The sequence below is a fragment of the Aegilops tauschii genome, chromosome 6 (assembly GCF_002575655.3).
Source record: "Aegilops tauschii subsp. strangulata cultivar AL8/78 chromosome 6, Aet v6.0, whole genome shotgun sequence".
Lineage (NCBI taxonomy): Eukaryota > Viridiplantae > Streptophyta > Magnoliopsida > Poales > Poaceae > Aegilops > Aegilops tauschii.
The window spans coordinates 40748952-40773746 of record NC_053040.3 but is presented as its reverse complement, the minus strand read 5'-3'; the positions used below and the strand labels follow the sequence as shown (position 1 = coordinate 40773746).

Here is a 24795-nt window from a genome sequence, read left to right as displayed (position 1 = left end):
GCAAACAGAGTTTGTAAAAGTTTTTCTTTATCACTTTCAGTTTATCAACTGAATTGCTTGAGGACAAGCAAAGGTTTAAGCTTGGGGGCGTTGATACGTCTCCGTCGTATCTACTTTTCCAAACACTTTTGCCCTTGTTTTGGACTCTAACTTGCATGATTTGAATGGAACTAACCCGGACTGACGCTGTTTTCAGCAGACTTTCCATGGTGTTATTTATGTGCATAAACAAAAGTTCTCGGAATGACCTGAAACTCCACGGAATATCTTTTTGGAAAATATTAAAAATACTGGAAGAAAAATCCATGTCGGGGGGCCCACACCCTGTCCACGAGGGTGGGGGGCGCGCCTGCCCCCCTGGGCGCGCCCCCTGCCTTGTGGGCCCCCTGACGCTCCACCGACCTCAACTCCAACTCCATATATTCACTTTTGGGGAGAAAAAAATCAGAGAGAAGGATTCATCGCGTTTCACGACACGGAGTTGCCGCCAAGCCCTAAAACCTCTCGGGAGGGCTGATCTGGAGTCCGTTCGGGGCTCCAGAGAGGGGAATCCGTCGCCGTCGTCATCATCGACCATCCTCCATCACCAATGTCATGATGCTCACCGCCGTGCGTGAGTAATTCCATCGTAGGCTTGCTGGACGGTGATGGGTTGGATGAGATCTATCATGTAATCGAGTTAGTTTTGTTACGGTCTGATCCCTAGTATCCACTATGTTCTGAGATTGATGTTGCTATGACTTTGCTATGCTTAATGCTTGTCACTAGGGCCCGAGTGCCATGATTTCAGATCTGAACTTATTATGTTTTCATGAATATATGTGAGTTCTTGATCCTATCTTGCAAGTCTATAGTCACCTACTATGTGTTATGATCCGACAACCCCGAAGTGACAATAATCGGGACCACTCCCAGTGATGACCGTAGTTTGAGGAGTTTATGTATTCACTATGTGTTAATGCTTTGGTCCGGTACTCTATTAAAAGGAGGCCTTAATATCCCTTAGTTTCCATTAGGACCCCGCTGCCACGGGAGGGTAGGACAAAAGATGTCATGCAAGTTCTTTTCCATAAGCACGTATGACTATATTCGGAATACATGCCTACATTACATTGATGAATTGGAGCTAGTTCTGTGTCACCCTATGTTATGACTATTACATGATGAACCGCATCCGGCATAATTTTCCATCACCGATCCAATGCCTACGAGATTTTCAGATATTGTTCTTCGCTTATTTACTTTTTCGTTGCTACTGTTACAATCACTACAAAACCCAAAAATATTACTTTTGCTACTGTTACCGTTACTTCCACATTATTTTATTACTAAGTACTTTGCTGCAGATACTAAGTTATCCAAGTGTGGTTGAATTGACAACTCAACTGCTAATACTTGAGAATATTCTTTGGCTCCCCTTGTGTCGAATCAATAAATTTGGGTTGAATACTCTACCCTCGAAAACTGTTGCGATCCCCTATACTTGTGGGTTATCATGGAGACAGTCTGATCCATATGCTGTCAGGAGGAGAACTGCTGTGGATTACAGGTTCCACACAAAGGAATAGCAAGATTTGTATGAGACTATCCTGCTTGACAAGAAGCCCATAGTCTGTGACATGAGATGGGTTGACTGGGAATACATCAAAGAAAATGAAGATCATTTTCCAGGAGTTTATGACAGCTTCAAGGCTTGTGAGGTTAACAAGTTTGTTGGCCAAAAGCTCACCAAGTGGAATGATGAGCTGATCATGCAATTCTATTCGACTGCTCATTTCTATCCAGATGGAAGGATTGTATGGATGTCAGAGGGTACAAGGTACCAATCTACAGTTGATGAGTGGGCCAGTTTGATCAATGCTCCAGAAGCTCATGAAGATGATTTGGATGTCTATGCCAAGAAGAAGAAGGATCACAACTCTATGGCACACATGTACAAGGAGATTCCTGATGCAGACCTTGAGACTCACAAGTTTGGTTCTGTAAAGCACTTGCTGTCAGGCCTGCCTACAATCAATTGGATCCTAAGGCACACATTGCTACCAAAGTCAGGTGATCACAGGATGATCAGAGGACACTCCATCAACTTGCTGCATATATTTGATGTTCCTCAAAAGTTCAAAGTGATGAGTCTGATTGTGGAAACAATCAAGAGGACAGCTGCAGATTAGAAGAGATCTTGTGGGTATACTCCACAAATTCAGGAGCTCATCAACTCCAAGATGCGCACAGGCAAATATCTGTTGGACAAAGAGCATTTACCCCTCAGGCCAGACTTTGAGGAAAACATTGTTGTCATGACTGAGGAAGATCCATCTTCAGTGCAAGCACATGAGAAGAGAGAGAAGGCAAGGGCAGAGAAAGCTGCAAATATGCCAACTGCTGAAGAGGCATCTCAAGTATTCTTGAAGAGCAAGCAAGACCAGCTTGCATATCTGATCTAGTCTACACTGAGGATTGAGAAGGGCTTGGCCACCCTGACTCAAAACCAGGAGAGCTTGGAGAGGATCATTGAGCAGAAATTCTATGATCTTGATGTCAAGGTAACTGAGATTTAGACAACAGTTGAGCAGCTTCAGGAGGAAGCAGAGGAGAAGAAGGGCAAGGCAACTACTGATGCATTTGAGCGAGTGCCTAGAGGACAGAGGTCTGCTGCAGTGCCAGTGAGAGATTCTAGAGCTACAGCTTCAGCACCAGCAGCTACAGCTCCAGTGCCACCTCCAGCAGCCACTCCACCAGCTCCAACTACTTCAACAGATGCCTTCGTCCTTGGAGTTCTATCTACACCACCTCCCGAAGATCAAGCCTGAGAGACGTTTAGCACTATACATTTTTGAACTTTTTGGTAACTTGTTGCCAAAGGGGGAGAAAAATGTATAGATCATAGGCTTCGAGAGAGAGTGTTGCTTTTTATCTCTCTTGCTATTTTGGTTAAAACTTCTTGATTGTGTGCTTGTGTGAGATACTTGTTTGATCATGTGTTTGATCATATGCTGCCCTTAATGCTTGTTTGGATGATACTATCTTTTATATCTCATATATGATCATTCACTTGCTTGGTGATGAGTGCATGCTTTTAATTTCTATCATTTTGAGCGCTCCACCAAGATGTATGTGACATGGAAGAGTAACCCATGATCCTAATTGATTGTGCATTTGCATTCAAAAGCAAATCTTAAATAATGCACAAATTTAGGGGGAGCTCTTGCTTATCACATACTTCTCAAAGCGCAAATGTACTTCAATCTTATTATCATTTGTCGAAGCTTTGATCTATATGTTGTCATCAATTACCAAAAAGGGGGAGATTGAAAGTGCAACTATCCCTGTGTGGTTTTGGTAATTCCCAACAACATATAGCTCATTGAGATAATGCTATTTCAAGATAAACATTTCAGGAAAGCTCAATGATTGGCATGGCATGGGTTAAGAAAGTGGACCCCTCAAAATGCTAAGGACAAAAGTATTGGCTCAAGCTCAAAGCACAAGACTCTACATTTTATTTTTAGTGATCCAAGATCACATTGAGTCCATAGGAAAAGCCAATACTATTAAGAGGGGGTGAGGTGTTGCTTAATGAGTTTCTTGCTCAAAATGCTTAGTGATATGCTCCAAAGCCCTCAACTACTTTCTCATATCCACTTATGTCCCAAACCAAAAGTCAAACTCGGCCCCACCGATTTGATCTATCCGGCGCCACCGAGTTCACTTGACATAGCCACTGCCACAAACCCTAGTCTTTTCGGTCTCACCGATAGGGATCTTGGTCTCACCGAGATGGGATTGTAATCTCTCTGTTTCCCTTCGTAACGTTTCGGTAAAACCGAGGTGAGCGATCGGTCCCACCGAGATTGCAATGCAAACTCTCTGTTTCCCTTTTGTAACGTTTCGGTCCAACCGAGATGAGCGAATCGGTCCCACCGAGTTTGCCTGACCAACTCTCTGGTTAGTCTATTACGAAAATCGGCCTCACCGAGTTTTTGTAATCGGTCTCACCGAGATTATGTTATGCCCTAACCCTAACGAAATCGGTCCCACCGAGTTGACATGTCGGTCCCACCGAAAATCCTAACGTTCACATTTTGAACTGAATCGGTCTGACCGAGTTCTTTGAATCGGTCCCACCGAGTTTGGTAAATTGTGTGTAATGGTTAGATTTTGTGTGGAGGCTATATATACCCCTCCACCCACTCTTCATTAGTGGAGAGAGCCATCAGAACATGCCTACACTTCCAACATACATTTTCTGAGAGAGAACCACCTACACTTGTGTTGAGGTCAAGATATTCCATTCCAACCACATAAATCTTGATCTCTAGCCTTCCCCAAGTTGCTTTCCACTCAAATCATCTTTCCACCAAATCCAAACCTATGAGAGAGAGTTGAGTGTTGGGGAGACTATCATTTGAAGCACAAGAGCAAGGAGTTCATCATCAACACACCATTTATTACCTTTTGGAGAGTGGTGTCTCCTAGATTGGCTAGATGTCACTTGGGAGCCTCCGTCAAGATTGTGGAGTTGAACCAAGGAGTTTGTAAGGGCAAGGAGATCGCCTACTTCGTGAAGATCTACCCGAGTGAGGCAAGTCCTTCGTGGGCGACGGCCATGATGGGATAGACAAGGTTGCTTCTTCGTGGACCCTTCGTGGGTGGAGCCCTCCGTGGACTCGCGCAACCGTTACCCTTCGTGGGTTGAAGTCTCCATCAAAACCACGGATAAAAAATCTCCGTGTCTACATTGCGTTTCCTCCCTCCAAACACCTCCCTTTACGATCATATGCAATTGTTTTACATTCCGCTGCTATACTCTTAGAATTGCATGTGTAGGTTGATTACTTGACTTGTGCAAAGTTGCTAAAATCTGCCAAGACTTAAAATTGGGAAAAGGCTAGATTTTTATTTGGTCAAGTAGTCTAATCACCCCCCTCTAGACATACTTCCGATCCTACAGCAGCCTTATGAGATTGAAAAGAAAGATGGCACAAAGGTACTGACCAGACATGGAGGCACAATAACATGTTCATACTGCCATGAACAGGGCCACAACATAAAAGGATGTAATACTAGAAAAGCTGGCATTTTGCCAAAACTACCAGTTAGAAGGGGGCCAAGGGCTATTCCTGATGATATGTCTGATGATGAACCAGTTATGGCACAACAAGATGGTGGGCGAGTCACACAGGAGGAGGTTCATGTCACACAAGATGATGGCCAACTTACATAGGAGGATGTCAATGCCACACATAATGATTGTCCAGTGCAGCAACAAGAGGATGAATATGATACACCAGTTATTTTTTAGGTAAATTCTAATCTTTTTTGTCCATTTCTTTTAGGTTGTATTTAATATGATACACCAGTGATGATATCATGTGATGATTGGCTGTGCACAGGTGCAAGACTTTGGATGTACAATGCTTCTTAAGATGCAGCAATCTAGGCCTATACCTAGAAAAGAAACCGAAGGCACTCTGCCAGATTCATCATTCATATTATAGGCATCCAGTTCTCAAGCTTTAGCACATACAACAACTACAAATTGTGGCAACCTGACCATGAAGTTGTTGAAGATGAAAAGAGAAAAAGAAAGGCAGATGGCAGCCAGGAGACACTACTAGGGAAAACCTTATACACAGAAGTTTATCAGTAGCACGGTCTAAAAATGGGCGCTACTGCTAATCAGTAGTAGCATGGGGTATAAAACCCGCGCTAATACTAAGTTGATAATAATAGCGAGGGGTATAAACCCGCGCTACTACTAAATGATCTTCATCATATCCCTAGAACATGCCATAGTAGTAGCTATAAAACCCGCGCTACTACTAAGTAGGTAGCTATAGCGCAGGTAAGACCCCACGCTGTTACTAACCGTGTCCACTACTGAACCATCCACCCCGGCCCAATCCACACCCACCCCACCACTCTCTCTCTCTCATCCCTAAAAAAACTCTCTCACGAACTCCGCACGATCTCCTCGGTCCACCCCACCCCGGCTCCTCTCCCCACGATCTCCTCGCCACCGCCCCCACCCACGCCGGCCGGTTCCGGCGAGCACCGGCCGTGCGCAACACCCAACCTCCTCCTCCTCCCCCTCCCTTCCCCTTCCTCCTCCGCCCGCCCCTTCTCTCTCCTCCTTCCTCCCGGCGGCCGACGATGGGCGCGGACGAGAAGGAGCACCAGTCCCCCGCGCGGAAGCGCGAGCGCGAGGAGGGGGAGGTGCCCGCGGCCGCCGACGAGATGCGCCCGCGCACGGTGGACGAGTCGGAGGGCGCCTCGCTGCTGGGGCTCGCCAACTACGCAGACGAGGAGGAGGAGCGCGGGGCCCCGAGGGGGCACGCGAACGGCCGGCCCCGGGAGGAGGAGGAGGAAGACGATGAGGATGAGGAGGAGGACGAGAGGAGGGCTCCGGAGAGGCGGCCCAGGCAGGTCGAGCTGCGCCGGGACTGCCCCAACCCGGCAGGTATACTGTCTTTAGTTGCAATGGAGCGGGCTACGATTGTTGGCGATGCAGTAGTCTCTTACTAGTCACTAAGATATCATTCCATAAGCTGTAAACAATCATATCCAAAACACAAATTATTATCCCCACTTCTGTCCCTGTTTATTTTCTTGGATTTAAACAATGGATTGATCTCTTAGCCACCAATATATCATTCTGTAAGCTGTAATCAATAGTATCCAAATGGAATGGGACCTTTCTTTTATTTGAAACTTCCAAATCAAGGGTTTTCCTTGAAATATATTCACGGTGGTGTAAGTGATTTAGCTTTTGAACAGAAACTTTTACAAGGTTCTGGTTGCTTTGACAGTACAATATGTTCTACTGTACATTATATTTCCATATCTATATAATTTAGTTTGAGAAAGTAACTTAAGGAGGTGTATCCCTTTTTTATAATTCCTCTACACTACTCAACCGCTATCTGCCTCTAATTATTATAGTGACATCACTTATGGGTGCGACGCTAAATTCTTGAGAACCTGCTCTAATCATCATATTTTTCGCTATCTTAATTCTTGTATGCGATGCCATGAATATATACTGTTATATATTTTGCTACATTAGTGTTGTTGCTGCTTCTGTTCAAATTATAGTATATTGATCAAATTAACCTTTTGCTACATTAGTATGCGATGCCATGAACTTTCCATCCCTCCGTTCAGGTGTATTACTGTTTCTGAACTATCAGGCACAAAGGATGCCGAGCCTTGTTCATCTGGTGATCACTGTATTGGAATCTGAAGGATATTTAGCCTTGTCATCATGATGGCCGTTGTCTTCCTTTTTCCTGAATATTATGACCAGCTGTTTAAAGCCTGAAACTGAAGCTTGATCTTACGTAAAATTGACTACGGCCTAATTTTTATGCTGCAGTCAGGCCTTGGATAGAAAATAATCGTGTTATCCAGGTGACATTTCACTATATTATTTTAGTTTTGTAAATGCACATTCACGGATTATAGTAGCGTTTCTGTTTACTGAATTTCGTTCTGCTGTTTTTTTCCATATCGCTCATTCTGTTGGCATGTTTACTCAAATGTGCCTAATGTGGTGAGATCCAGCCGTGCGGCGCCTCGGTCTATCCTGTCGCGGTAGATCTCGCTGGTGTAGGGTAGATGTTGACCCGCCGTGGCAATTCGTAGATGTAGAGACGCACGGGGAGCACATGAGCATGGTTTCAGATCAGGCTCCTGTGACGAACCCCATCCGGTCCAGAAGCTTCCAGGTCTAGCGTATCGGCGTGAACGACGTCTCTTTCAGAATGCATAGTTTACCTGCGGACATCCGGGCTTATCATTTGCTGCCTAATTGGCTAGCTAGCTTCACCCTGCTGCCGATTCTCTGCTTGGTTCTTCCAATGTACATGCAGGTTCAGTGAGTTTGGAACCGATGGAGGACAACAGCAAAGTCTCTGAAGCCGAAGTTCAACCTCTTTGTCAAGCAGGTGTCCGCCAGCATTGGGATGGCAGAGCCACACATTGATGTATGGATATTTTCTGGTTGGTTGCCCCGTTCTCAAACTAATAAAAAGGAAGTATTGTTGCCATTGCAGCACCATTGCATCACCAAGTTCTTTGAGGCATCAATCCATGATAACTGGGCATATCAGTTTATGCTTAGATATAAAGAAACCAAATATATATTCTGTCTTATTATATGGAACCAATTATATTTAATCCATGTTAAAATGATTATGCATTTATCATGTTGGAACTTCTTTGTCAGGCAGGTCTCCGCCAGCATTGGGAATTTGGGATGGCAGTGCCACACATTGATGTATGGATACTTTCTGGTCGCTTGCCCCGTTGTACATCATTGTTCCCTTTTTAAGGATCCATTCACCTAGTTCCTGTTTTTTATGGCTTTTGTTCTGTTTGTTTACAGATCAAGTCTGTCATTGCCTTTACCATGTTTCTTAAAGCCTTTGGTGGTCTCCTTTTCATCACCAGCAGCTCGTTCGGAGCGGTCGTACTGGTGCGTACTCTTCTTGTGCATGCACTATATCTAGAATTATGTTATGTTAAAGGGGCATCTAGATGCATACTGTTGTGGCTGCCATTAAATGCATGTCTTCTCAAACTATTTAAAAGGAAGTGTTGTTGCCGTGCCATTTAGGTAGTTTCAAAAGATATGATGTGCTTGGCTGTTAATGTTTTAGTGTGTGCTTCTCACCTGCTGTAAAAGGCCAATTCGGGCATTGTAGCTGCTTCAGTATTTGATCTTCATATATTTTGCTTTTGCAATATCCTGTTCTAACATCTGAAAATGGAATACTTTAACAATATAATCTTCCTGACTTTCTGCAACTGATTTTTGCTGTAGTCCAAAATTATATGTTTGTGTTTATTGCCTTTTTTAGTGTGTTGATATTTGAAAGGGGAACAGGGCAACGTGTTGCACTCTTGCTTTTGTTAGAGCACTATATTTTATTGTTAACCATGCTATGGTCCAAACTCCTTTTTATTCTGCTCATATGATATTGCTCATCTTTTGTTTTCTGTCCGATGCCTCCTGTATTTAGAGTAGAAATATTCTTAATTTAGTGTTTCTTGAACATGGCCAGGGCAATGGATAAAATCTACTCTGGATAGTTGACAGAGGGAGTACATGCTAAGTTGACTTTTTTCCTGCGGATTTGCTTATCGTGAAGATGCTTGCAAGGATGCAGAGGGAGCGGATCATTTGGAGAGATAGGATGCCACTGTTTGGTGTTTTTATGCATTTTGGTTTGCTTGTAACTGTGTTTGCACTAGCTGGGAGTAACTGACTTGGCAAGAAGTGTAGGTGTTTTAATTGAAGGCATGAAAAGCCATGACAATATGTATGCTCTTACAGGATGTGCTCTAATGCCGCTGGTTTATTATAAATCTTGGATTAGTAATTTTGTGTAATGCTGCTGGTTTATTGCAAATATGTGTTTGTTTTAGTTGGAATTGTATGCATAGAATGGAATTGGTGGATTTTATTTTTTAAATTCCTAATTAGTTAGTAGTAGCGTGGGAAAACACTAGACGCGCTACTACTACTTCGTTAGTAGTAGCGTGGGTTTGCATCCAGGCTACTACTAACTTTTTAGTAGTAGCGTGGGAAAAAATATGAGGTGCTACTACTATTTCATTACTAGTAGCGCGGGTTGCACCCGCGCTACTACTAACTATTAGATGTAGCGCGATACTAGTAGCGCGGGTACCCGCGCTGCTAGTAGCCATTTTACGCGCGCTGCTAGTAGCCTTTTTCCTAGTAGTGAGAGATGAAGCACTAGAGGCGATGAATGAGATGGCAGAGAGGAGAGCAGAGGAGGCTGAAGCAAAGAGGCAGGAAATTGCTATCAGGAGAGCAGAGAAGGCAGCCAGAAGAAGAAGAGCAGCAAAAGAGAAGAAGGCTGAGGAAACAGCAGCAAAGATGGAAGTTTCAGCAGCAAGAAAAGCAGCATTACAAGAAGAGAAGGATGCCAGGGCAATTGAAGCAATTGCAGCTAAGGCAGAGGCAACAATGAAGAGAAGAGAAGAGCAAGAAGCAAAGAGAGCTATTGCAGCACTGAAGAAGAAAAAAGATCAAGAAGCAAAGAAGAAATAGCAAGAAGAGGCCAAGAGAAGAAGAGCTGAAGAGAAGAAGCAAGCAGGAGAGCCAAGTGGACGTGTGCCTAAGAAGAAAAGAGTCAACATGTTTGATGAGTTCAGATGAATCAGTGTTGTTTTGCACTTGTAATTCAGTGATTTTTTGGCAGAAACTTAAATCTGAGTGTTTCAAACTAGCAGAGCTCAAATGTAGTTCATTCAGTAAGTGGTTCATTGAGTAATTTGATGCTCATTGAGCTCAAATGTAGTTCATTCAGTGAAGAAACTACTAGAGCTCAAATGTAGCTCATTTCAAATGTACCAGACATAAGTAATTTGATGCACGTGCCAGTAGGGTAAGTAGTAGTGCTTTGATCAAGGGCAGGTACTAAACTAACTATAGTAGTTGCTAGTGGCCCATGCCTTTTTGGTTTCCTTCTATGCTTTTAAGCCCACCCACCGCTGCACTCTCCACTCACCTTCAGTCCACCCCGCTACCAAACCACGTCGCCTCGGTTACCCCGCTACCAAACCCCCACTGCGCCGCCGCCGACCACCATACCACCGCCACGGACAGGGAGAACAGCCCCGCCTGGCAGAGGGTCATCGATGACCTCGCAGGCAACGACAAGGCGATGCGCGCGGGCCTGACGATGATCGGGAAGTGGTTCCCCAGCATTGGGATGCTGCATCACCACGCGCGTGGCCTCCTCAAGGTCATGATCGACGACGAGCTGGACCGCGCCTGCCCCGACCCCAACGGTATCCCTTCCGCGCTTGTCCTCCGCTTCGCGATGCAGGAGACGCGCTCCGACGACACGGGGCAGCGAGCCCGGTGGTGGATGTACCGGTCCGCCACCGCGTCGCGGCAGCCGGATCCGTTGCGCGTTGGCTCGCGAACGGAGCACGTCCACAACGTCGACCTGGCCGTCCCCGCGCCTGTCAACGCGGCCTACTGGGACCACTACCAGCCCGACCTTCTCGGGTGCGACGACGTCTCCGATTACATCTCGTCCGACTCAGAGTATGACTCTGGCTCCGACGACGACTCTGGCTACGCTGCCGACTCGTCCTGGTCGACTGGCTGGGAGGAGCCGGAGGTGATTGTCCTCTCTGACGATGAGCCGGAGGTCAAGGTGGCGGCGCCCGTCGTCCCCGAGCCGGAGGTCCAGATGGTGGCGCCCATCGCCAGGGAGGGTGACAAGCACCGCCCCATTGACGTCGAGCTGCTTCCCGATGTTCCTGACATCGTCAAGCAGGAGGTGGAGGTGGTCTTGGCCCTGGAAGCACACGTGGACATCGCAGCACAGCCAGAGAGGAAGAAGAAGAGGAAGGTGGCAGTTGACATGGAGGTTCGCCGCTCGGAGCGCCTCTAGAAGATGAAGAACTGAAGAAGATGGAGTGCTATGAACTGCCAACACGAAGAAGATGGCAGTTGCAGTTAGTTAGGTATGCTGAAATATATAAATTTTCAGCATATAAGTTATAAAATAGTGTAGTTTTGTTAGGTGTGCTTGTATATTCAGCACATAAGTCATTTCTAATCACTACAAAAAAGACACATCTGTGACATTTTGGGCCGAACAATTTTTTTTTCTGTCATACATATGACACTTCTATGACGATAATTGTGACAAAACCCGGTATCATCATAGATGTGGTGGGCTCCTACTTCTATGACAAAAAATCATGACAGAAAATGGGCTTTTCGTCCTGGGCGGGCCGGAGACGCAGCTGCATGACATTCTTTGGGCCGTCCATGACGAAAAAAACCGTGGTAGAAGCGAGGGAAGGAAAATTTCGGGGAGTTCCCGGTTATGGTGGGAGGTCGGGGGCCGAGCGATGCGCGTTTCTCTCGTACACGTACGCGCGTGTGTGCGAGGCGTTGGCTCTAACTGAACCCGAGCGAGGCGTTGGGCTCTAACTGAACCCGAGCGATTGCACTGCAGGCTACGCGTTACTGAACCCGAGCAATCGATCGATGGCTGTTAACTGAACCCGATCGAGCGATTCCTTCGCTACTGCTGCTAACTGAAGCCGATCGATGCTGCCTCTGGATGAACAGTGAGCGTTGCTGGTGGGGTTTGGATGAACAATTCCCGGTGGGGGTGGATGAACAGGACCCCGTGGTGTTGCCTCTGGATGAACAGGACCCCGATCGATCGAGCCGGTTGGGGCTGGATGAACAGGACCCCGTGGAGGGCAGGATGAACAGGACCACCCCGTGGAGGGCAGAATGAACAGTAGACGGTGGAGGGCTGGATGAACAGTAGCCCGTGGAGGGGTGGTTTAACAGGAGCCCATGGAGAGGACTGGTTGAACAGTAGCCGGTGGAGTAGCGCGTGGTGGAGGCTGGATGAACAGGAGCCCGTGGATGAACAGTCGCAGGTGGAGGCTGGAGGAAGTCGACGGTGGATGAACAGTAGCCCGTGGAGGCTGGAGGGGGTCGACGGTGGAGATGAAAGTGTCCCGTGGAGTCCCGTTTTGCGGTACGCCACACCCCTCCCGATGAACAGGACCCCCGTTTCGACCGTAGCGCTCCAACACAAGTCCGTTTCCTCCGTTTTGCGGTACGCCACACCCCTCCCGATCAACAGGACCCCCGTTTCGACCGTAGGAGGTCCGTTTCCTCCGTTTTGTGGTACGCCAGACCCCTCCCGATGAACATGATCCTGTTTCAAACGTGGCCGGTCGAACACAAGGTTGTTTCCTCCGTTCTGCGGTACGCCAGGCCTCGTTTTCATCGGCTGTTCCGTCCAAGCCCTCCCGATGAACACGATGACGCATTCCGTTTCGACCCAGCCGGTTGGCTCCCCATGAACACGACGACTACGCTGTTTCTCCGTTCCGACCCAGCCATGTACACGAGCCCTGGCTGTACGTATGCGTGAGTAGGCGTTCGAGACCCTGCCCGTATGTACGTACGTGGCTGTATTTTCTTTCTTGCACACTGGCCGCTGTACGTACGAGTACATGCTACGTGCGTGCTTCTACTACGACACGTGCGCGCCTCTACATCGACCAGTATGTATGTACACGTTCGCGACCAGAATGACAATGCTACGTACGCTTCGACCAGGTGGGTCCCGACTGTCAGGCACTTCCTTGCGTGCGAAGATGTAGCTGGTGGGTCCCAGCAGTCAGGGAGGCGAATCGTTATTTTTGCCCGGACGCACTTCCTTGCGTGCGAAGATGTAGCTGGTGGGTCCCTGCAGTCAGGGGGAAATGTTTTTTTCGCGAAATACGGTGGCCCGTCCGGGGGGTCCCCGCTGTCAGGTGGAGCAATCATGATTTTCCACGTAATAAGGAGGCACTTCCTTGCTGCGGCCGTGGACCCAGCTGTCAGCCTCTCCATGTACAGTTCACGTCCGATGGAAGTCGTTCCTTGACCACGTTGACCACGCCGCGCCGAGAGCACCAGGGCGGTGGACGACGGCGAGGCCTAGGAAGGGGACGACGGGGAACCGGGGAAGACGCAACAGTAGAAGCCCGCGCGGAGAGGAGTACGAGGGTTCACTGGTTCGGCTGCGGTGTGAGGCTGCCGTCGCTGCAGGGCCTGGCCAGCGGTGGGAATAGCAGGGGGCGGTGAGGCCTCCGCGGCAGCACAGACGGCCATGGGAGGCAGGAGCATGCGGCACTACCGGCGCTGCTTTGGGCGGCTGGAGCAAGAAGACCAGAGGTTGAAGAAGCACTACGGCCGTTGGATGGACATCGTACGGTCACTGGAGCTAGAATCGTTCATATTGACTAAAGTTGACAAAGGCCCCCGTCCCAGTCAACTTAGTAGGCCCACAAGTCAGCCTCCCACCATGGTGGGTCCCAGCGAGCAGGGGGAGTATTCATTTTTTTGTGTGTAATAAGGAGGCACTTCCGATGGGTCCGAGCTGATAGCGGGGGGAACTTTTTTTCGCGAAATACGCTGGCCTGTCCGATGGGTCCCAGCAGTCAGGGGGGAAACGTTTTTTTCGCGAAATAAGGTGGCCCGTCTGGTGGGTCCCTACTGTCAGGTGGAGGAATAATTATTTTGCGCGTAATAAGGAGGCACTTCCTTGCGGCCGCCTGGACCCAGCTGTCAGCCTCTGCACGTACAGTACTGTTCCGATGGAAGTCGGTCGTTGACCACGTTGACCACGCCGCGCCGAGAGCACCAGGGCGGTGGTCTGGACGACGGCGAGGCCTAGGAAGGGGACGACGCGGAGCCGGGGAAGACGCAGCAGTGGAAGCCCGCGCGGAGAGAAGTACGAGGGTTCACTGGTTCGGCTGCGGTGTGAGGCTGCCGTCGCCGCAGAATAACAGGGGGTGTGGGTGAGTAGGGGGATGGCCTGGCCAGCGGTGGGAGTAGTATGGGGCGGTGAGGCCTCCGCGGGATCACAGCCGGCCACGGGAGGTAGGAGCACGCGACACGACCGGCGCTGCTTTGGGCGGCTGGAGCAAGAAGACCAGAGGTTGAAGAAGCACTACGGCCGTTGGATGGACATCGTACGATCACTGCAGCTAGAATCGTGTATATTGACTAAGTTGACAAAGCCCTTGGTACGCGTCAACTTAGTAGGCCCACAGCTCGGATTTGGCAGAGAACATATAGCCCATTTGCGATTTGTAAGAATGTACAACCCATTTTTTAATTCTAATGGAATTTACTATAGCCCATTTACAGTTTGTTAAAAGTACAGCCCAACTTCTAGCTAGGACAACGATTAATAATTTCAAACAACCGCTCAAAACAGAATAAAAAAATTCCCACATTTTGATGGGATCCGAAATATTTTTATCCGAAATTTCTAGTCAGGTTAAATATAATTTCAAAATAAAGTTGTATTACATTAAAATCCAACGAAATATTGCGCGCGCAACAAGTAATGAAATTAAAATTTTCAAATTCCAAAAATAATATATTTTTTGAACTAATTACGTGTTTGGTGCATAGTAACTGTTCAATTATTATAATTACATCCCATTCATTATTTCTTAAAGTCCATTTTCTTGTTAAGCCTAATGCATACCTCCTAGGAAAGTTTGCAGCCTAGCGGGGCGGAGAATAACAAGTTGACCCGGATATTGTGTACAACTGTCGGCCCAATTGCATTGCTGATGTTGAATAAAAGGCCTGTGTAGTACAGTACAACCTAACATGGTTACTCAGCCCACATTCAGCGACGCTGGAAAGGCCCATACAAGGCTTCTGTACAACTTTTTGAAGTCACTGAGCTCAACTAATAACTTAAGAAAAAAGTTAGATTACAGTGGAACCTAATTAAAAGCTGTCACGAGCAAATAAATAATTCAACGGGTCCCACTTGTGCGTGTGTGTGTGCGTGTGTGTGTGTGTGTGTGTGAGAGAGAGAGAGAGACCCATCGGTCGATGCTCGTAAATACATCTTTCAGCCATATGCATTGCTGATGCTCAGTAAAAACTTATATAGTTGACACAATCATATAGAACATCATAGCACACTGAACTTGCATACAAAAATTTCACGCAGGCGGCACAATCAGGATGGAAGCAGTGGATTGCTACGGGAAGGGCTATGTTGAAACCAACGAAGTCGTACATAACGGTTCATCGTCTTTATCAATGACGGGGAAATATCTTGAATGTTGTGCAAAGAAAACAGACAGACAACACAATAAGTTCTGCTAGCACATTAAGTTGACGTACAGCCCTTCTAAAAAAAAGTTCAGGTACAAAATTAGAACAGGTCATAATCAAATGTACTGGCATATCAGTGCTTCACACCCATAGCTCGGATTTAACTAGTATCTGACAAGATTCAGTTGTTACCTCAAATTAGAGCACATCCAGGCAGCCAGCCCTGCCTCTTCTCCCAAAGAAGCAGTGGCCTCCGCCGCGCGATGGAGTAGGCCCTGTGCCATCCATCGTTCCGAGCAACACGGGGAAAGTCTGACGTTGACTCCTGTAATGGACGTCGTCGACGGACCCTGGCACCAGTGGCGGCGGCAGGACTTCGATTGATGGATTGACCACTTCTTCAACATGCACGAACACTCGATACAGGTACATCCCTAACGTGGTCCGCGGCGGCCTTGGTGGCGACGAATAGTACAACCCCGGTTCCTGCACCGGTATCTCAACACCAATCACCTTCGGTATGGTGGACAGCTTCTTCATCCATGCCATAACCGTCAGAGCCCAGCTGTCTGGAGGAACAAACATACTTACGAGCTCACCTCCAAGGTCGTTGATAAGCTTGTTCATGGACTCGCTGTTCCAAGCACGTCGAGGCATGCCGTGGAAGGTAAGCTTTGTTAAAAACTCAAGCTCAGAGGGCACCGAGCCCCATCCTGGGTGCCACCGATCAAAGCTCACCAGCGCGCCATCGCAGAACAAACGCCGGGAAGATTCGAACACACGACTGCAGTTGAAAGTTGTCCGGAACCTGACGAAGAAATCAGCCGGTGGCGGACAGACTTCGACGAGCAAGTCACTTATTTGGATGCCGTGCGCAATGCCAAGAGCTTTGACAAGGTCGTCCGGCGAGACGGGAGGCCGGTCGCCGTTGATGGTTACCATCAGCACTTTGCCGAAAAACTGGTCGTCAAGCGCCGCCATGCCACTGTTGAGCGACAGCACGCAGCGACCGAAGGCAGGACGGACCTCAGGATCTCTGGCTCAGAGATCCACGTTGACCGGCGACATGATAGTGCACTTGAGTACAGGGAGTACAGGAGGCGGATTTGGGGGAACTGGAGTAGGAATTGAGATTCCAGAGGTGGGGAGGGGCGGGAGACTGGGGATGAAAAGGTAGCATGAATTTCGAGCACGCGCCAATATGCTCTCGGTGCGCAAGCGCACGAAAACACCGGTGGCGCCCACATGTCGGCCTAAGAGTCCTTATTCTTTCTTTTTTGGAGAGCCCGGCCTCTTTTTTTTTCAGGATCTTTTGAGAGCCCGGCCTGAGAGTCATAATTGACTTGTTTGGCATTGCGTTACTACTCGGCCCATATTCAATGACACCTCACTGGCCCAAACAAGTGTACATCATCGAAAAGACACTGAGCTCAAATTATATAACTTGAAAAAAGGAGATATACTCTGAACACTGGAGAATGGTGATGCCCTCATTTAGCCCACCAGTAGTTCGAGACAATAAACAGTTCGAAACAACGATATATACAACATTCAAACACTGACTAGTGACTACTACTGACATAAACAACAAGACATGATAGTTCATAAGAAGTCTTGCTACACCACCAAAACGCACCCATCTGCAGCGCTCAGACTCTCGTGATCCAGACGAGAATGACATTCTAAACAGAAGCAACTATTACATAGTAAGAGTGACATAGACGAGGATGACCAAATGACAAGGAATATGCATAACAAAAGAAAGAACTACCCATCCAGAACTAGCAGCAAAGACAACAAAGTCATTCGAAGAGATGATCCAACACCATCATAATTTGCAGCCCTGCTGCAGCGACCAGTGATCCGGAGACACCAGTACTCCACCCTTTCGATGCAACAACCCAATTACCTATCAACCTGAAGGCTTGAACCACATCACTGCCTGTCGTAATTGAGACATCCAAGGATCAAAGTTAATCCGGATGCCTTTGTCATTCTGACCTTCTTTTGGCTGCAGGCTGTATCGTTGACAATCAGGGGAGTTTGCTCCCGAACTCCTAGGGCTCGCCGTGTAGACACAATTTTCCATAGCAAACAGAGCCTCTCTGCCATCAAGGTCCTTGCCAACGGTGATCTCCTGGTTAACCGGATAATTGAGTCCGAGAAACAGAGAGTGTGAACCAAGGCTGTTTACCCGCCTCCAACTAAAAAAATCCTAAAGGCCCCAACAAGTTGGTATCCTGCTCATAGACGTAACAGCCACTGTCCGGATACTCACGTATTACACGGTGCTTGTATACAGTGGGGTTTTTGCAATATAACTTTTCCGGCTCATGTGTCCGAATGATCATCAGTCTTTTGCCGTCGTCTGATCGAGCGAGGAACCAGTTGTGCTTCCCTGTTTTTGGCAAAGGTGGTGTGATTACAAAGGGCAGTAACTGTAGGGACACTGCATCATATCAAAAAGGACAGGCATTGTTAATGTAAGATCAGCATTGTTCAGAGTATGAGTAGGATAATGCAAGAAACAACATTGATATGTCCCTGTTGGAACTGGGAGGAAAATACAGGGAAATGTATACTGGGTTCGAAAATATAGAAGTGCCATGCATGGTTATACTCATGTTATCTCGCAATCGATTCTTTACAGGAAACTACCATGTCATGCATGTTATGTACTCCCTCCGTTCCCAAATATTTGTCTTTCTAGGCATTTCAAATAGACACAACATACGGATGTATGTAGACATATTTTAGAGTGTAGATTCACTCATTTTGCTCCGTATGTAGTCACTTGTTAAAATCTCTAGAAAGACAAATATTTGGGAACGGAGGGAGTAATCATGTTATGTCCTCACAAACAAATTCTTCAAGGTAACTAACAGACCATGCATTGTTATATACTCGTGTTTTTTGGGCAAAAATTTTGTGAGGATATTATTCTAGCCATTGATTGCTGAAGGGCGAATATAGGTATGTACACATGGTAAGCATTGCAGGATTTCACTACTTCCAAATATAGAGTTCTCCATATGCACATTTACTTCCCTAATGTATGGTTAGATGAAACCAACAGTGTGGTGCATGTTTCTACATCATGAAAATGAGGAAACTAACATGGCCATTGATACACACTCATATTTAGTAGTAGTATATAGATTACTGTAAAATAAGGATAATATCCATATATTCCTAACCGTTTGATTATTCAGGGTACAAATTGGCTGTAATGACATGGTCACAATCGCATGAATTAACTCATTCCAAATATAGCTGATTTACGACGTCCCTAATACATTGCCATAGTTCTACTCAAATTCTGCTTAAACAGGGATATGCCAATCATCACAAAAAGTTCAAACAGTGTCATGGCATCATCATTAACATGAGACGGAAACAACTTACACGCGCCGTCCCAGCAATACGTGGTGCCATCTGCTTTGTCGATCGCGTAGATGATACCATTGTGTTCAATTGCATCATAGAAGTGTGTATCAGCTTTGACGATGATCCACTGCGAGCCGAGTTGTCTGCAGCTAAAGAAGGCACCGGCGTAAAGATAGGCGAGTCCGCGGTCGAACAAGGCAATTAGCTTGAAGTTTGCGTAATTCGCATGTCGTGTGGGCACCTGGCAGATTACAATCTTCTGCAAAAAAAGGTCCGTCCAACTGACGTAGTAATCTAGATGACTTGGACCGCGATGGTAATACTCTATATAATCCAACGGAGGAAGGATAATCTCATGGGAGGTCTGGAAGTTCACGAGCACCAACTTTTTACCGTCTTCTCTGAAGGCAGCCATCCAGTGGGAGTTCATGCCGACCCAGTACATACCTGCCAAGAAGTTTCGGGCGATGGTGATCGGATCGATGTCGAGGGAAATGATGTACGGCGACCCAGTACATACCTGCAAAGAAGTTTTGGCTAATGGAGATCGGATTGAAGTCAAGGGGCATCATGCACGCCTCCGTATCATGGTGAGACAATCTCGCAAGACCAGATAGCAGCAAGCAGGTTGTCTTGAAAAGCTTAGGCCTCGCTTCGACTATGGCCGTGTGCATGTCCCTCGAGCATGCAGCCAGCCGCAGGGCGCTCAACATATCCATACACGAACAATAGAGGTCGAGGATGTCACTGGGGAGATTGCTCCAATCGCGGCTCATATGGATGCTGCGCGGTTCGCGTTCGGCCATGGCGGAGTTTGGAAGGGGGCTTGATTTACGGGGGAGAAGGATGTCAGTGCTGGAGCGGCTAGCGAGGGAATAGTGGTACTGGGGGAGGCGAGTGAGGCGACGGTACACGGGGGCACAGTGAGATGGAGAGGAGACGGAGACGGAGACGGAGAAGGAGATGGAGATGGAGTGGTGCTATGGGAGCGGAGAGGGAGACGAGGCGAGGCGCCAATGTGCTGTATAGCGGCGGTGACAGACTGCACAGTGCACAGGGTGAGGCTGACTTTGGTAACCCGAACATGCCGCCTGGACTAGTGTCAGGCGCAGGGTGTTGTCACTTCACTGGGAGGACCGGATGAATAGTATTTTGACCATCAAGTGTACCACAGTTGTACTACTACTACTAGTACTACTACTACTACTACTACTACTACTACTACTACTACTACTACTACTACTACTACTACTACTACTACTACTACTAGTAGGAACATGAGTACTCCAGTATTGTATAGCGGAAATAGGTCTCCCGTGCTAGCATGCATGTTAACTTCATCGTTCAGGTATCATCCATATTGCGAGCATAACCAAATTCTCGTGCATGCCCAATCAACGCCCTGCCGCGATGCATGCAGTGGTCGTTCTGGTGCATCAAGGACGGCATGCAGATCGTTCCACACTTGAGAAGAGGAAAAATGGAAAGGTAGAACGCGGCAGCAGAGGAAGAGAATGCTGGCTAACGAGGCTGGGAGGGGATCGAGCAGGAAGTTAATGCTCCACGCCTAAAGGTTTTGGGAAAACCTGATTTTCATAAGGTGACTTATACTCACCTAAACGGAGGGAGTATTCCTTAACCAGAGAATGTTGTGTCTCCCACTCACGTGCTCAAAAAAAAACTACGACACATTTTTTATCTATTTGCATAGGTCCCACCTATCAGGAAGGATGGGCATGTACACGAACAGGTACGACTCATCAGTCTACCCACATAGCCTTTTCGTTTAGTCTACCTAGCCGTCTAATCAACTGCCTGCACGCCACTTCTCCCATTTACTTCTCCATCGGGAACCAATTCTCCTCGGCTTCTTCACCTCCCCTTCGTCTTCATTTGCATCCAAACCCCAGTGCGTTCACATTGTTTTAACCTCTTTAAATAATCATCTACTACTTTAGTTAGACTAGCCATCTAATCCTAATTCTCCAAACCATAGCCCTCCGTTAAAGCGGTTCCAAATGGCGAAAGAGATCGAGATGCAGGTTTTTAGCGTCCAACATGTCCTCGTCGAAGGCTCGATGCGCATAGTTGCCACCGTCAACGTCCACCCAAGGGTTGTTCGGTAGTGGATCAACAATGTATCCAACTCCCTCGAAAAGCTAGAGACGAGGGTCATCGGTCTCGATGCAGAGTACATGGAGCGTGCCCCTAGGAAGATCCAGTGCGCCGCCGTCCTTCAGCTGTGCCTCGAAGATGATGTTTTGGTGTACCACATCATACACTCGCCCTCCATACCAGGTGAGCTTCATGATTTCTTGTCTCGGGAGGACGTATACTTCCGTGGGGCAGCCATCGAAGGGGACAAACAGAAGCTGGAGCCATACAACCTTGATTTGAAAAGCATCGCTGACCTACAAACCAGAATCAAAATTCCTGTAGAAGATTGTGATAAACAGACACCATCCCTATTCGACGTAGCAAATTTTGTGCTCGGTACAAATCTTCAGAAGGGTGATGAGACGGTGGCATTAAGGTCGTCTGGATGGGAGAATTATCCCTTGACGTACGAGCGGATAAAATATGCTGCCCTCGATGCTCGTGTGAGTTTCGAGATAGCTGCAAGGTCCAAAGAGCTTGTTGCGAAGCCGTCTCCCACAGAGAATGAGAACAAGAACAAGAAGAAGAAGAAGAAGAAGAAGAAGAAGAAGAAGAAGAAGAAAAGGCTGCACCAGCAGGAGGGCATTATGGATGGATGAACTATTTCCTCTCTTGTAAAAACAATTATTCCCTCTCGGTGTATATTGATATAGATGGATTATTTCGATGGTGTGCATGTCTTTGGAACAGAGTAGTAGCGTGGGTCCGCTTGACTATAAGGAACTATTTATCCGCATATATAGCTTTCTCTGCTACTCCTTCCAGTGATCGGTATGCAGTGCATGTGTCCGTAGACATGACAGCTTGTCCATGGAAGTTCAACTACCGCGACCATCACGTTTCATCTCACGATTCCCACGACGCCTCTCCAACCCACGGCACCACGCCCCCCAACATGCGCCTCACCCCTCTTGGCCGCACCGCCCCTCTGCCTTTGTGTGCATGACATGTGGGCCACCTAAAATGCGGCGACCATCAAGTTTCTACCACAGCCACCCGCGATTCCCACGACGCCGCTCGAACCCATGGAACCACACATCCCCCGACCTGTGGCTCACCCCTCTTGGCCCCACTGCCCCTCTGCCTACGGGAGAATTACATGTGGACCAGTCACCTATCGGGTCCACATGTTATTGACGCAAAGGTAGGTGTAGTAAGGTGCTGAAGCTCAGTCCCGACGGCCCTGAGAGGGAAATGTAACTCCTGCGTCAGGGCTTGTGGTGCTCCCGCAACACGAACTAGTGCCAAACTCGAGATTTGTTTCTTTACTATACATGCACGCAACGATTTAATGGACATTGTAATCTCGACATGTGATGGGGAGCTCTAAATTCGAATTTGAAACTTATAAAACGAAAAGATTCAAAACAAATAAACTAGGAGAGAGGGAGTATATCTTAGGATGTGTCCCATACAAAATAAGTCCCCTGGTTTGTCACCGCGAAGATGCGGTTAGAAAGGAGCACAACGTCTTCCTACTCGTATGGCAACAAATCGGCTGCAGACAGCATGGTCCGCCTTTGCCCGCCATGTGCAAGGTTCGTGCTATCTTATTCAATCTCACCGTGGTTCCATCGTACCAATTCATGCGGTGGCCCGTTGCATGGTTGATCCCAATGTTGGACAAAGGTTCTATGGGAACGGTGTCACCGTTGTAAATGTTGTGCAAATTGATGTTGGTACCCTCCCGTACATATGCAAGCCAATCTCCACTCGCACCGAGCATAACCTGTGAAACAGTGGGCAGGGGGAGAATTAGGAAATGGACACGGAAGTAGTCTTTAGAATGCATTTACTACGTGATCAAACTCATCTTACCTGCTCATCGGAGGAAATCCGAGTGCCCCTCAACGTCGGCATCTCAAGGGGCATCAACTTGCAACTACGGCCGCGCCGCGCTGGAGAGACCCCCAAGGAAACATCCTCGTGCGTTCCACGGAACATCAAGATGCATTTGTATGAGTAGTTTATCTTGTGAGAGAAAAGGATGAACGAGGGAAGGCCTCTAGAGATAGAGATGGACACTACTACTACCAATGTGCTGGCCCGTGCGTTGCAATGGACCCAAAGTAGTAGAATAATACTTGTTCACGTGCTTGAAATATAAACACTCTAGTTTTGATATACATGTGTCAGCAGACATGACAGCTTGTCCATGGAAGTTGAACCACGGCGACCATCACGTTTCTTGTTTCTACCACTGCCACACCAACACGCGATTCCCACGACGCCGCTCCAACCCACGGCACGACGTCCCCCGACGTGGACATGGATCCTCTGACGTGGCTATCACTGCCTTGCCCTGCCTTTCCTTCGCTGACAGGTGGGACCCACACTTATGGGTCCCACATGTCAGTGACAGAATGGTAGGATTGTTCGCGTCAGGGAATCCTCATCCCCCCGACGTGCCCCTCATCCCTCTCGGCCCCACCGCTCCTCTGCCTTTGTGTGCATGACATGCGGGCCAGCTGAACTGCGGCGACCATCAACTTTCTACCATAGACACACCTGATTGGACGCGGTTTGCCTGCTCCGCTGTTGTGCTCCGATCCGTACTCCCGCACCATCGAATTTTCATCCAGCGGCTGTGACACATTTCGTCCCGGTCATCAATCCTCAGCTGGAGTACTGATGTACTACAGGTATGAAGGAAATATGCCCTTGAGGCAATAATAAAGTTATTATTTATTTCCTTATATCATGATAAATGTTTATTATTCATGCTAGAATTGTATTAACCGGAAACATAATACTTGTGTGAATACATAGACAAACAGAGTGTCTAGTATGCCTCTACTTGACTAGCTCGTTGATCAAAGATGGTTATGTTTCCTAGCCATAGACATGAGTTGTCATTTGATTAACGGGATCACATCATTAGGAGAATGATGTGATTGACTTGACCCATTCCGTTAGCTTAGCACTCGATCGTTTAGTATGTTGCTATTGCTTTCTTCATGACTTATACATGTTCCTATGACTATGAGATTATGCAACTCCCGTTTACCGGAGGAACACTTTGTGTGCTACCAAACATCACAACGTAACTGGGTGATTATAAAGGTGCTCTACAGGTGTCTCCAAAGGTACTTGTTGGGTTGGCGTATTTCGAGATTAGGATTTGTCACTCCGATTATCGGAGAGGTATCTCTGGGCCCACTCAGTAATACACATCACTATAAGCCTTGCAAGCATTGTAACTAATGAGTTAGTTGCGGGATGATGTATTACGGAACGAGTAAAGAGACTTGCCGGTAACGAGATTGAACTAGGTATCGAGATACCGACGATCGAATCTCGGGCAAGTAACATACCGATGACAAAGGGAACAACGTATGTTGTTATGCGGTCTGACCGATAAAGATCTTCATAGAATATGTGGGAGCCAATATGAGCATCCAGGTTCCGCTATTGGTTATTGACCGGAGAGGTGTCTCGGTCATGTCTACATAGTTCTTGAACCCGTAGGGTCCGCATGCTTAACGTTACGATGACAGTTATATTATGAGTTTATATGTTTTGATGTACCGAAGGTTGTTCGGAGTCCCGGATGTGATCACGGACATAACGAGGAGTCTTGAAATGGTCGAGACATAAAGATT

The 24795-nt window shown here is 47.4% G+C and overlaps 1 protein-coding gene across 4 annotated transcripts; it reads left to right on the top strand.

Moving 5' to 3' along the window:
• The first annotated feature begins 5919 nt into the window (after window positions 1–5919).
• On the top strand, window positions 5920–9383 carry LOC109752360 (uncharacterized). Of its 4 annotated transcripts, none has more exons than XM_073500963.1 (5): window positions 5920–6460; window positions 7165–7985; window positions 8232–8278; window positions 8387–8476; window positions 9066–9383. In XM_073500963.1, exons 1-2 carry the CDS (start codon window positions 6154–6156, stop codon window positions 7266–7268), a joined length of 411 nt encoding a protein of 136 aa, XP_073357064.1. In that variant the 5' UTR covers window positions 5920–6153; the 3' UTR covers window positions 7269–7985; window positions 8232–8278; window positions 8387–8476; window positions 9066–9383. The 4 variants fall into 4 exon arrangements, with proteins under 4 accessions (XP_073357064.1, XP_073357067.1, XP_073357066.1 ...); XM_073500966.1 differs by having other exon boundaries at window positions 8228–8278; XM_073500965.1 differs by having other exon boundaries at window positions 7165–8001.
• Window positions 9384–24795: the final 15412 nt, after the last annotated feature.